Source organism: Saccostrea cucullata, unplaced genomic scaffold, assembly GCF_032062105.1.
Source record: "Saccostrea cucullata isolate Sc308-1 unplaced genomic scaffold, CSIRO_AGI_Scuc_v1 ctg3866, whole genome shotgun sequence".
NCBI classification, from domain to species: domain Eukaryota; kingdom Metazoa; phylum Mollusca; class Bivalvia; order Ostreida; family Ostreidae; genus Saccostrea; species Saccostrea cuccullata.
In genome coordinates, this window is record NW_026932616.1 from 1 (window position 1) to 14,814 (window position 14,814).

General features: G+C 36.1%; 2 protein-coding genes across 2 annotated transcripts; both read right to left on the reverse strand.

Annotated features, from left to right (window-relative positions):
• Positions 1–6,655: 6,655 nt before the first annotated feature.
• LOC134235596 (uncharacterized) lies at positions 6,656–7,486 on the reverse strand (the record flags this gene model as incomplete). Its single annotated transcript, XM_062717735.1, has 1 exon — positions 6,656–7,486. A coding segment is annotated over exon 1 (831 nt), but the record flags the coding sequence as incomplete, so codon positions are not given.
• A 39-nt stretch (positions 7,487–7,525) lies between these two features.
• Positions 7,526–8,398, reverse strand: LOC134235597 (uncharacterized). Its single transcript, XM_062717736.1, has one exon. It carries the CDS (start codon positions 8,396–8,398, stop codon positions 7,526–7,528), a length of 873 nt encoding a protein of 290 aa, XP_062573720.1.
• Between the last annotated feature and the right edge of the window lie 6,416 nt (positions 8,399–14,814).

The following is a 14,814-nucleotide window of genomic DNA, read 5'->3' on the forward strand; positions in this document are numbered from 1 at the left end:
TCTGGTATTCTGTATTTGTAACTCTTTCATAATTAGTAGAAGGATTAATGCTATCATAAAGAAATAATAATTATTATTTTATACAATATACCTTTAATTCACAAAAGCACTACTTTTCATTTTTTTTTCAAGTATAATAAATATTTCTATAGCTAAAACACTAAGCACGTTGGGAGATTAGTTTTGTTCTTTAAAGCTGGTGGAAATACCGACTCGCGGCCTCTTTGCGGGCGGTATAGACATGCATGGTTGCAGCTGGAGAGCAGGATCCATGATATAACGCTGCTTATATGAGCAGATTTTTAATTACCCAGGTTATTTTTACTTTCTTCTTCCTATAAATTTATAAACATAGCCAAGCGAATTCTCTCATTTGCAGCTTTGATTACACTCAAGCGAGCTGTCAGTATCGAGTCTAACTTTAATTTGAACACTCATCCACGCTAAATCTGACGTAATAAAAATTCACGCAGTAATCATCCCAAACGAAATCAATGATTGTCTAAAATTGTTAAAATCTGATTGAATGTTTCAGGGGTTTTTTCGATGATAACTGCACCAATCTTCAGATGAAAATTACACAATACCCATTAGTTTGTGCACATGCATGTGTAGAAAACGAGATTATGAAACTATGCCGCCCCGTCTATATAAATAGAAAAATATTTAAAAACATATCTGTACTAAAATTATAAATATCTCGCAGATAACAAATAACTGAATAGAAAATTGTTTTCTGTTACCGACACAGTTAATTGTTTATTTTCATTTGTGTATCAATCTCTCGTATATTATGACCATAACCATATTATGACATAATCTGTGGACTAATCATCGTAAGACATTCATAACAGGTCACAGGTGATCGTCTTGTAAAAACAATCAATCCGGCCAGTGTTTTGATAACAATTATCACCCAGTTCAGGCGTGAATGTCGACAAGAATGGAACTTGGAAGAACAAATTAAAATTTACCGTCCGGATAAATGAATCAAATTATAAAGTAAAAATACATTTTGTAGTAAAAAAAGAGCCGTCCGGATACGGAACGCGGAATTCCGGTTAAATGAGTCAAAATTACGTTGAAAAAATCTGTTCCCGAGAAAAGTCGTCCGGAAGGTGAAGCGTCCGGATACCTGGCGTCCGGATATCTGAAGGTCCACTACAATCTGACTTTTGGTCTTATACAGTATAAGGTGACCTCTGGTCTCCTTTCTGCTGTACAATATAAAGTTGACCTTAAGTTTCATTACTGAAATAAAATATAAGGTGACCTTTGACCAACCTATTGATGTATAATATTAGTTTACTTCTAGTCCATCTAGTGACGAACGTAAAACAAACCTAAAGGTTCTGTCCCCCTAGTGATGTACAGTACTATGTAAGGTGTGTCCCCTACTCCCCCTCCTGATGTACATTAAAATGTTACCTCTGGTCCCCCTGCTGATGTACAGTATAAGGTGACCTCTGGTCTCCCTACTGATGTAAAACATAAGGTATTGACCCCAGATCCTCCTACTTATGTACAATACCGTAAATCCGGAAATTTTTACGTCGGTTTTATTTTGCGAATTCGAGTCAAAATGCTGTTGATTAATTTTTACGTTTCAAAATTTTGCGAATGACAACTGCATTGTTTACATTTTCTCCTTGGTGATTTATTCTTAAGAAAAATATTTTTGCGAATGCAATGAACTCGCAAATTTGCTTAAAATTTTTCTACAGCAAAAACTTCCAGATTTACGGTATAAGATGACCTCCGGTCCACCTACTAATGTACAGTATATGGTGACCTCTGGTCTCCATACTACTGTAAAATATGAGGTGACCTCTGGTCCCCCTACTGATGTCCCCTCCTTATGTACAAAATAAGGTAACCTCTGGTCGCCCTAGTGATGCACAATTTAAGGTGACCTCTGGTCACCCTACTAATGTAAAATATAAGGTGACCCCTGGTCCCCCGACTGGTGTACAATATAAGGTGACCTCTGGTCCGCCTAATGATGTCTCCAACTGATGAACAATATAAGGTGACCCCTGGTCCCCCTACTGATGTTCTATACAAGGTGACCTCCAGTCCCCCTACTGATGTACAATATCAGGTCTTCCCTGGTCTCCGTACTGATGTACAATATAAGGTGTCATCTAGTATCCCTACTGATGTACAATATAAGGCGATCTCTGGTACGCCTAATGATGTCTCCAACTGATGTACAGTATAAGGTGACCTTAAGTCTCCCTACTGATGTAAAATATAAGGTGACCCCTGGTCCCCCTACAAATCTACAATACAAGATAACCTCTAGTCCCCTCTACTGATGTACAATATAAGGTGTCAACTGGTCCGCATACTGATGTACAATGTAAAGTGACCTATGGTCCCCCTCGTGATATACAATATAAGTTTACCCCTGGTCCCCTACTTATGTACAGTATAAGGTGACCTCTGGTCAACTGATTTACCCTACTGATGTACAGTATAAGGTGACCAATGGTACTCCTACTGATGAACAATATAACGTGACCCCTGGTCGCCCCACTGGTGTACAACATAAGGTGACCGCCGGTCCCCTTACAGATGTACAATATAAGGTGTCCTCTGGTCCCCCTTCTGATGTACAATAAAATGTGTTCTCTGCTCCCCCTGCTGATGTACAATATAAGGTGACCCTCGGTTCCCCTACTGATGTACAATAAAAGATGTCCTCTTGTCTCCCTAATGATGTACAATATAAGGTGACCTCTGGTCCCCCTACTGATATACAATATAAGGTGACCTCTGGCCCCCCTACTTATCTACAATATAAGGTGACCTCTGGTTCCCCAGATGATGTACAACAGAAGATGACATCTGGTCTCCCTTTTGATGTACAATATAAAGTGACCTCTCGTCTTATTAGCTTTTTGTTACCTCTCGTATCCGCATAAAGATTATGGGAACAAGTGGAAGGCTTATATTGTACATCAATATTGATTTCATACTTCACAAATTGTAGTACATGAATGAGACAAAGGTTATCTTAATTTAAATATAAATCAAAATAATAATAAAATAAAAATATAAAATAAAATAAAATATTTGAATATAATTAATTATTACGATGTGAACGTTGTAAGTAGGCAATAATTTAAAATTATGGTATATGTGTAGAATTATTTTTTAAATCCTCTCCAAAAAAAGTTGCGACCCTATTTTTTTGACGGGGAAAAAGTGCAAAAATTCTCTAAATGTATCTCTGAAAACAGCGGTTTTTGGAAGACTAGTAGACTTGTTTGTCTTCAAATACAGTATATGTATCCCAAAAGTAAATAATAATTGGACCATTTTTTAAAGTTTTATTTTTTAATGTAGTTTTGATTGGTTTACGAATTTGATGTGTTAATTCCGGGGAAATTGGAGGAGAACTCCATGCAGCCCCAAACATCGCAATACAGGGGGTACATCTTCTTTGTAAGATAAATAAAATTAGGGGTTTACTAAAAAGTGTTAAAGTGATTCGGTCGCTTATCGAAGCATATAACCTCATAAGGAAGACAATGAAGACATGAAATAATTTGTTAACAAATATTTTTTACCATTGTCTTAAAGGATTGGTGATCCCTTGCCAAATGAAAAGGTAGGGATGGTAGGGGGCAAGATCTTCATCCTCCTCCTGCTTTTTAGAGATATGTGAATGCAGAGACTGGACGTCGTTTACTCTGAGTCGCTTACTTTTAATAAGGAGATCAGAGGTAAGGCACTGTGTTATATAGAATCTATAACCGTACATGGAACAGTAAAATCATAGAGGAGACCACAGGTCACCCAACATAATCCATAAATGAGAAACTCTTATATATCACATATCATAATATTGCAGTTAATGTTGCTCAGCCTCCCCCCTTTTTCTATTTTAATACCTATCAGATTGTTATTCCTTGGACGAAAATTAATCTTCTGGGTTTTTTTTCCACTGTAAAGGCTTCACTGTACTACGATTTATTCTATTTTCACTTTACGTATCCAACGCACTACATTTTGTAGCGGTGTAAACAGGCCAGATAGTCGTGAACTGAGCATGGGACCTGTGAGGTCCTAGTTGAGAGTACGTTTTATCCTTCTGCACATCACACTGTGTTGCGTCACCCATTATCATATTTTTGATTAAGCACCACTCGGCACACCTCGGCCGATTCCCAGTTCATCTGATAAGGCGACGGAATCGACCAAGGTTTACCGAATGGATAGACCACATGCTGTAGTTTGGTGTGCACTGGATTAATTCAATTTGTGTTATACTTGGATTATATTTCATGAAGCTGACAGGACCTATGACAGTTGGTAAGTACAAGTTCAAGTAAAGATTGGGGTAAAATAAACCGAAATGATTAGGTTAAAGTTCAAAAAGGGTCTAAGGTCATCGCATGCCACGCTAGACAAATTTCATTGTAAAGTTATCTCCCGTTGATGATGTGACATTCAGTTACTGCCAATACTGGTGCAGATCCAGATTATTTTTTTCGGTAGTGGGGAGGGGGGTTCACATCTCAGTCAAAAAATTCAAGCCCAGAATTTCCTGAAAACAGGAGAAAAAAATGAAAACCAATAAACAAAATAAAATCAATGATAGTGTGGTCCTGGGGTCAATGTTTTCTAAGTAAGGGGGAGGATATCAATAGTAATTTTTTATCGGCTTCATTATATAGTCTTATTTAAACAACAAATCAAATTCCAAGGGATGGGATTAGGGGTGGGGATGGGGGTTGTGGGGGTCCTAACCACTGCCTGTCCCTGAAATAACAATCTATCTTGTAACTCCAAAAAAGTAGATTTTAACCTTGCCCATAAGTTTTAAGTAGGTTGGGATATACACATATGGCTTCCATATTTTATAGGTTAATTCCTTGTGATCGCTTGACCTTGGAGTTGTAGACATTTTTACAAGAAAAAAACCAAACTTTAAACTTGGTCTTAATTTGATCAGTAGGTGCTAGGACTTTCATTATTTACATTTGTATTCATTGTGAACTTTCAACAGGTATAAATATAGTTGACCTTGATATCAGAGTTTGAACCACTTTAAAAAAAAATAAAGCTTGGCAATTAACTTTTGAAGAGGAAGTGCTAGGGATTGCTTTTGTCACATTTGTATTCCTTTTGACAAAGATTCTTCTGATATCAACAATTTCAATCCTTTGACCTTGACCTTTGAGTTTGACATATATTTGCGAAACTTCAACCTTCACCATAAGCTTCCATACGATAGGGGAGGGGGGATCATGTGTTCACAAACACATCTTGTCTTCATTATTATTTGGTGGTTTCTCTTTATGAGGGAAAAAACTCCCAAGAGAGATGTTTTCATAACAAACAAACGAATTACTAAAGAAAATATAAAAACATGAATATATTGGATATATCTCTGCATGAAAAAACAGCCTTTCAAATATTGTAACCATTGTAACCCTTTCAAAACACTTATTTGAGCTTTTCTAGTTTCCTTTCATATAACGTCTGTTGTGACGTATATCGATTGTTGTCCATCTGTTTGTCTGATTTATTTTTTACATCTTTAACTTCTATAGAACCACTGTGCCAATTTTACCCAATTCACATAGAAATATGTACATTTGTATGTCAGCCTGTCCATCCGTCTCATTAAATTTAACATTGATCATCCCGGTCATATCTATTGAATGAGAAAAGACGAGGCATTCATGTGGCGATTCACAATCGCACGGAAATCTTCTTTTTATAATTTATTATGACGATTAAAGGCAATAACAAATCCACAAGGGTTAACAATATCAATACCACATTGGCTAAGATAATCGGATGGTTTCTGATATGTATTCAATATTTCTTCAATGTAAAATCAATACAAAATCGATAAACTCAATAGTAATCGATCACAAAAACTCTCATATATATAGTATCGAAGAAACATCTAGAAATAGAAACTTCTATAACATTCTAGGTCATCACATTCTTAAATATTCTAGAGACTTCTTGATAATTAGTTCACGAAACATTTAGAACATTCTAGATTATACCTGTACATCATTCAATTTCTAGAAAACAGTTATAATTGCGACAGTTCGCAACACTCCCAAGGCCAAGGAAAGTTAATAACGAATATAGTTCTTTTGTCACTTCTGATTCATCAGTCCACACTTTTTCCCGAATCTTCTTTGAGAACAACATCCAGTGTCTTGAAATTGTTTCTTTCAAATTTATAGGATGTTTTTTCTCTCCATGGACAAGTAATTCGATATCTGCTATTTTCTGTAATTTGAAAGTTTTTCAAGGTCTTTTCATCATCTGTCGATTGAAAATGGTCTTCAGTTACAGTTATCAGATCCTTTGACGAAAATTTCAGGGGTAGACATTTATCAATTGACGAATCAAGACAATATTCTGTACTACAGTTGTTTCTGTTAACAATTGGTAACTTATGTAGCTTATCTTTGGATGCCTCAGAATTTTCCTGTATTCTTCCAGTGAGAATCCATCCTACCTTTGATGAAAGTAAGTATAATCCTTGGTTAACTTCAATTTTTTCTGATAATATCAAATCGAGGTAATGATCATTTCTAATTAGGATATCGATATTAGAATTTTCTGGAGTTTTTGGCAGGGTATCAGCAAATTGAAAATGTTTATATTGGTGTTGTACTTTTTCAGAGATGTTAAGTGTTAACGGTCTTCGTTGTATGGATCCAGTAATTTGAGGCACAACATTCGCATAAATTCTCATGAAGTGTCCATCCTTTAGTTTAATTCTTAAAGAGACTTTCGGTGTTTTCATTGTCTTGGGCTTCTTAACTCCAAATGTGTTAATGGATATTTCTTCTGTTTCTTTCCTCTGCAAATTTAATCTCGTAAACAATTCTTCGGTAACATATGTCCTCTGAGACCCAGAGTCCATCAGAATTCTAACAGATTCAATTCTCCTACCTTTCAAATCAGATGCATCAGTTCTTGCAGTCTGCATTAGCACCATACTACTTGAGGAGAATAGACTGTTTTCTGGAACATTGTTAACTATTTCTGCATCATATATTTCTGATGTTTGAGGGAAATGTGTGGATTCTCTCGAAAGCGGGATCTTCTTATTGCAGAGGCTTAGGTGATGTTTCTTTGTCTGATGGCAGTGAACGCATGGTTTGTCTTCTTTGCAGTCTTTGCTAAGACGACCTGGCCTAAGACAAATGTAACATCTTCCTCTGATTTTCTGTTTTCTCTCATCAATTGTCCTGAATGCTGTGCATTCATCACCCCAGTGATTTTGTTCACAAAAGATACGAATATGATTTTTTCTTCCATATTTGTTCCTTGTCTGCGATCCTTGAAATAATGTTGTTAGGGCTTCTGCAGATGTATGTGTCCTTTCATTCACATAAGACATTTCAGGTGGAGAAGTGTTTCTAGCAGGTTGTTCTTCATGACCAGCTACGTTTTCTGTATCTGTAGACTCTCTGGCTGCTATGTAGTTATCAAGAAACATTCTCAGCTTTTGCACAGTCCACTTATCTTTCTTTCCTTTCTATATTTCTAATGGTAATCTGGCTTCTTTTGGTAACTTTGTAATAATCATGGAAACAAAGACATCCTGGTTTACATCTTGTTCCAGTGCTTCTAGGCTGCGCATATGCTTTTCTAAATCATCAAATAGTCTACGGAGACTGGAAGTATTATTGAGTGCAGGCTTAATGTTTATAAGGTCCATGTAATGTTTGTTAATTACAGACTGCACATCTCCGAATCGTTCCTTCAATATGGAGAGAGCTACATCATAATTTTCATGAAAGAGCATGAGGCCGGAAATAGCAGATTGTGCCTTTCCTTCCATTTTACTTTTCAAGTAGTTGAACTTTTCAACATTGGAAAGTCTTGTGTTTTTGTCTACTGAAGCTTCAAAGGAGTCCCAGAACTCTTTCCACTTTAATTTGTCTCCGTTGAATGAAGGGAGCTCAAACTTTAGTAGTTTAACTACTGGAGTTTCTTTCTCTTTGCATATCTTCTCTTTTCTGTGCAGTTCCTGAATTGGGAGTTCTTGGAAATGCATCAGTTGTTCCTGCATTTTTGTCTGCAGATCGATCATGTGGTCGATTCGTGGGTCATTTGGTGCTTCAATTTTCATATAAGGTATGTCCGCTTGCTCCAATCTTTTTTCCAATAGTAGAAGTTCTTCTGAGTGCTCTGTAACATCTGTGAGCAATTCAAACAACTTCTCACTGTCTTCTGTAATTTTTTCAATTTCAGACTCATTGTCTTGTTTTGCTTCCAAGGCAATGGAAAGTTCTTTCATTGATTCTTCTAATTTATCACCAAAGTCCTTTAACCGTCTCAAGGAAGATTGAATCTGCCTTATCCTGGTTGTCAAATCCTCTTCTTCAGCTTCTGAACAACAATTCATATTAAACCTATGTATTAGTATTTACCTGTGAGAATGGTATGATTTTTTTTACCTGTGACCTAGAAGTTTGACCTTGCAAAAAAATAATTACATTGTTTTAAATTCATCATTTTGAACATAATGAAAGGGAGAAGTTAAGGCATTCATATTATACTTGAATGTATATCATTACCTGTGATAAGTCTTTCCAAATAGATCATGAATTTTAACTCTATGACCTTGACCTCGAAGCCTTACCCACTTTTCAAAAATGTTGCATTTAATTATATCTTTTGATTGAGGAGATATGACTTTCACATTTGACATGTACATTAATTACTCATTAGAATTCAAGATGTTTCCCAGCATACGATGCCTTTTTACCCCTTGACGCTGATGCTTTACCACATTTTTTAGATATTTAACTCTCCTAAGAGTTGATTAGGCTTCTGTGTAAAATGTAGGAGGAGTTCAGGGAAGACCGAGCCTTTTGCTTGAAAAACATCATTTTCGACCCCCAGGGCAAAATCACAATTCCGAAGCCTTACTGCACATGTACATGACACCAACAACCATCTCCCAAAATATGATTAGGCTACTGTGTAAAATGTAGGGGGAGTTCAGGGAAGAAAAGTGTGACAGACGGAAGGACGGATATGAATAACAACAATATAATCGAATTTTCTTTCTTTACTGTGTAAAATGTAGGATGAGTTCAGTGAAGATGGGGCTTCTTCATAAAAAAACATCATTTTTCGACCCCCATTTGATCTCCCGGGGCAAAATCAAAATTATGAAACAATAATGCACATCTACATGACGTCACCAACCATCTCCCAAAAGATGATTAGGCTACTGTGTAAAATGTAGGAGTTCGGGGAAGACGAGGCTTTTGCGACACTCATTTGACACTCCGTGGCAAAATCAAAATTCCGAAACCTTTCTGCACACCTAAATGACACGACCAACCATCTCAAAATAGATGATTAGGCTTCAGTGTAAAATCTAGAAGAAGTTCAGGGAAGATGGGGTTTTTTGAGTAAAAAAAAAATATAATTTTTCACCCCCATTTGACCCCCCAGTGCAAATCTACATGACACCAACAACAATCTCCCAAAAGATGGTTAGGCTTCTGTGTAAAATGTAGGAGGAGTTCAGGGAAGAAGGGGCTTTTTGCATAAAAGACGTCATTTTTTCACGACCATTTGACCCATCAGGGCAAAATCAAAATTCCGAAACCTTACTGCACATCTACATGACACCACCAACCATCTCCCAAAAGATGATTAGGCTACTGTGTAAAATGTAGGAGGAGTTCAGGGAAGAAAAGTGTGACAGACGGACGGACATACGGAGGACGGATATGAGTAAAAACAATATACTCGAACTTTCTTTAGAAAGTGAGAGTATAATAACAACCCCCTCCAAAAAGCGTCACTAATAAAGTATATTTTACGTTATAAGCTCTTCATAAATCTCTCAATGGTAAGACCAATGACCTCTAGCTTGGCTTTCTGACAGAAAGGTTATAAAACTAAAAAGGAGAATATTCCCGACAAAAATAAATACCGCTGCCGCCCGACGAAGAAATAAGGGAGGTAACTAGAAATTCAGATCCGATGGTGTCTCATTTGCTAATTCTACACCTAGGTCACAGATAAAATAATACAAATCACAGAGCTACAAATTCGAAAATAAAAATAGTGTGCCGCCACACTCAAAATCACACAGACGCTCAGCTACAAAGTATAAGACACTGACTTAATATGCTAATGTGTCATTACAATCTCATGTGACATTTGTCTGCAATGTACCACAGTTTGGGAAGCTACAAGGTGAAGGTAAAAAATCAAAAAGAGAAGAGTTTGAAGCCAAGGAAGATAATCACCGAGCTCTCCGCTGGAGCACATCTGGAATAGCTGGATGTATAGTGTGTTCCCACGACGTCGTCCATGCTTAGCCGATCCCTCGAGGCAGCAACAAGGAAAACAAGCAACATTAGACGTAAACAACAGACGTAAACATTAGACCCAAACTTAAGTCGTCAACATTAGACATCAACATCAGAAATCAACATAAACACTAAATTACATGGCACTTTAATTCTTTACACACAAATCAATTACTGTATCTGCCCTTTTATGAATAATTTTAGAGCAAATACTATATACTAAGCATTATTATATCTTCCTGGGAAAGAACAATGTAATTAGTATATTTCGTTAGAGATGCAGCATCCATTCAACCGGGGTAATATGTGACTACACAGATATATACATGTATTGATGATATTCTGTTACTGTCCACAACCTGATGTTTTAAGCTACAAGGTTGTGTAAATGTCTGATTATAAAAGCTGACTAGCCGCCACAATAAAAAAGCTTAACACAAACATGTTCATTTTCAAAGGGACTGTTCTCTTTTTCTTCACTCTCTTTCTGACAAAATTCTTCGTAACTTACATCAAGAAATATGTTGAAATTTGCCAAAAAGATGAATCAAGAACAAAAATAAACATAATTGCAAATGAAATTGGGATATTTCATGAGTATTTTACAGGAATTTTTGAAACTATTAAAGTTATGTCAAAATTACAAAGTTAACATATTTGTGTTTTGCTGTGAGTGGAGTATTACGCTGGTACTATATGTGCATGGGAGGGGAACCAACCATCCTGTCCCTCGGCGGATGAGGAAATCATGGGAATCGACACGGCAGAGGAAGCAATGGTGTCGTTAATCCTGTCCCTGTACGCCAGATAAAATAAAAAGCCATGCCATCATGACAACATACACAAATCGTGAACAAACACAGCTGATTCACGTAACAAAGGAAAAGTATAGCAATGCCCTAATGGGACAGGCTCAGTAAGGCTGTAAAAGTATTTCTGAGGAAATGGTTCCTCTATCTAACCTGGAGAATAGTTCGAGTTCGAAGCTGTACTTGTTTTTTTTTTTTTGTGGGGGGGGGGGGATGAGAGTTGAGCCTTTTTTTCTCTTTTATTGATAACAAACAATGATATAGATATCACACAGATAAACTACATTGCACATTGACATTTGATGATTATTTTTACATAGAATAAAGGAGATTCAAAGAAATAAATTTAAGTTTACTTAAAAATTTTTATTGTAATCAATAAGTGTCCTCCTTGAATGTGAAAGTCTGAAATACTGTAAAGCTGTGCTTTGTAATGTTAATTTTGTTCCATGTCTTACCGTGGTAAGAGAGGCAGAGATTGACCAATCAAAATCTGACCAATTAAAATCTAACAAATGAAATTCTGACCATGCGGTGCGTTTCTCTGCCTTTTCTCCCATCTACATCCTTGGAGGACGGAAGTTGTTTCAAAGTTTGTTATTTAGTTTGTTATTTATTTTATCAAGATTTTGGTGAGTAAATTTATTTCATTATGTCTTCTATGAGTAAAACTTCAGTTGTCATTCTTGGACACTCAATTGTGCGTCGTTTTCATGAATTCTTGAAATATGGTGACATTAGGTATTCTGCGAGCCTTGGTCTGGGAGAAACGCATTCCGTTCTGTAGAGTGGTGTGGGTGGAAGAAAGGTTCGTGATGTAATATCTAAGGATATGGAGAGCGTATTTGCTTTAGGTCCAGATGTAGTTGTTCTAATGATTGGGGAGAACGATATTAGTCCTAGTACCGACGCTACCTTGTTAGCTGCAGAAATTGAATCTGTGGTATCGGTAATGCATCGCCGCTATAAAGTTGCAAAAATAATTGTTTGTGAATTATTGCCACGATTTGGTGTTCGTTTTGGGTACAATAATATTGCAGACAAAGTAAACGCAATATTGAGAGATGCGTTGCCAGCACTGGGTTACTGCGTAATTTGGGAACATGGGAATTATTTCGTTTCTCCCCGTGAAGGAGACTGCAGTCGTAAATTTGTTCACGACGGAGTTCATCTGAACAGTCAGGGGAATGTTCATTTATATAGGAGTATAAGGGAAGCTTTAATTTCAGCGAGAAAATAGATATACATCTAAGTTATAAAAGTTTATCACCATTTTGTTACTTTTATTGTTCGTCAATTTTTCAGATAGATATTCTTTGAAATTATACAACATTTTGTTATTTTAACATTACGATAGGCATTTAGGATGTCTAATAATGTAAAACGGATTTATCCTTTTTCTGTGAAGAAAATTCGGTTGGAAAAAAGTATCAGCAAATTTGATTGTTTCGTTGTTGGTTTAATTTTTTACAGTACTTTAGGCAGATACTAAGTACAAGTTTCAGGCAGTTTTTGGTACCTGCCAAGTTTCAACCCATTTGGGTTTTTTCATTTTGGTTTCGGCTTTTACCATGCAGATGGCGATTTTTTCCATCGTTTTTCTATTTGATATCAAGGAATGTATTTTAAAGCATTCCAGATTTATCCTTTTTCTGTGAAGTAAATTCGTTGGAAGAATGTCTGCCAATTAGTTTGTTTCGGTATTAGTCGATTACTAAAATATTGTGAAATTTTACAGTACTTTAGGCAAGTCCTAAGTACAAGTTTCAGGCAGTCTTTTGTACTTGCCAAGTATAAACCCGTTCGGGTTTTTTCATTTTAGTTTCAGCTTTTACCATGCATATGGCGATTTTTTCCATCGGTTTTTATTTGATGTCTATAAATGTATTTCAATGCATTCCAGATCGACTTATCCTTTTTCTGTGAAGGAAAATCGTTGGAAATTGTCTGCCAATTCGTTTGTTTCAGTATAAGATGATTACTAAAATATTGTGAAATTCTACAGTACTTTAGGCAAGTCCTAAGTACAAGTTTCAGGCAGTCATTTGTACTTGCCAAGTTTGTACCCATGCGGGTCTTTTCATTTTAGTTTCAACTTTTACCCCGGCTATTTATTTTCCATCGCTTGTTTATTTGATAAGTTTGATGTTGGTCTTAAGACTGATTTTCTTGTGTTACAATAAAAATTAAATATTAATCAAAATATACTGAAAAAAACTCAGTAAGAATTTTATTTAGGGAGAAAAGGCACCGGATTGGGGGGGGGGGGGGGGTAATTATACTGAATAGCAAAAAATATATTTTTAAACATGTTAAGGTACGGAGAAAGAAGGAATTTTTCTTTTCAATGATTGACTATTTTAAACAGTTGGTCTTTTCTAATATTTAAAACCACACCATCAATTTAATTAGCTCTAAAGATATTTAATTAACTGAATATTTGCAGTACAGGTCATAATTTTTAAACCTACATGTAGTTTAAATACGTGTTACTGTAGGAATAATTTCTTTTATGTATTCTTGTCCTGTAAAAGACTTGGATTAATTATTATACATCCATTAATAATTTGTCCTCTTTAAAATTACTTCAAATCGATGCCGTGCATGAAGCATTTGTACATTGCCCTTTTTTTAATTTAATATTTTAGCATCGTTTTACATACATGTAGGAACTTAATGTATTAATTATTTTGCAGGGAAAATTCATGAAATAAGTAAAAGCTGAGTTATAATAATAGAAATATGAATATCATGGATAAATTTTTCAATGAAGTAATTATTCTTTAAAAACGATATCTAAGTTATTTAACTAAAAAAAAACGTGTAAAACTTTACCATCAAGAAGATAAGTCCTTTCACTTTTGAGTTCCGAATGACAATGCAGACTGAACGATAAGTGAACGGTGAACGCAAGGTGAACGCAAGGTGAACGCAAAGTGAACGCAAAGTAAACGTAACGAAGAGCGAACGGTGAACGTTTTGTGAACGGTGAACGCGAGCGCACGGTGAACGGTGAACGCAATACTGTGAACGAAGAGCAAACGGTGAACGCACGCTGAACGAACGGTGAACGAATGCTGAACGAACGGTGAGCGAACGGAAAAATGGGAAAGTAGAACGTTTCAGGAACTGTAACATGCCTACATGTACTGACCCTTAAAAAGATTTTACCTAACTCGGATGTGTAGTTTACAAGATCACTCCAGGACAAAAAAGTACCCAAGAAGAAGAAGAAGAAGAAACTGAGTAAAATATGTTCCCCAACTTCGTTTGGGGAACATAATTGACATAACGTAAAGATATGTTCACATCACGAAATGATAAATTGACATCATAAATGCATAGTAAGTTGTATGCTATAAGGCAGTGATGGCGTTCCATAGTTTTCAATGTAATCAAGTGTTATTCAGTAAATAAACTTACCAGTCCTTGATCATGAATTTAAGACGTTCACACATTGAAGGAAACTGAATCCCAATCTTTAAGACCTGATTCCAGTCAGGATGATCATTGCTGTACATGATTTTAGATTGCATCTGTAGTAAAGAAATACTGTGAAGTTACTGCCGTGAATTTAGATTGCACCTGTAGTAAATCAATGCAGGACAGTATTTACATTGCATCTGTAGTGCAAAAATGATGAACTGTAGGAGTAATTCGTCATTTTTGCACTACAA

Excerpts from the sequence above, each read along its gene's own strand:
- LOC134235597 (XM_062717736.1), bottom strand. The coding sequence starts at position 8,398 with ATGAATTGTTGTTCAGAAGCTGAAGAAGAGGATTTGACAACCAGGATA.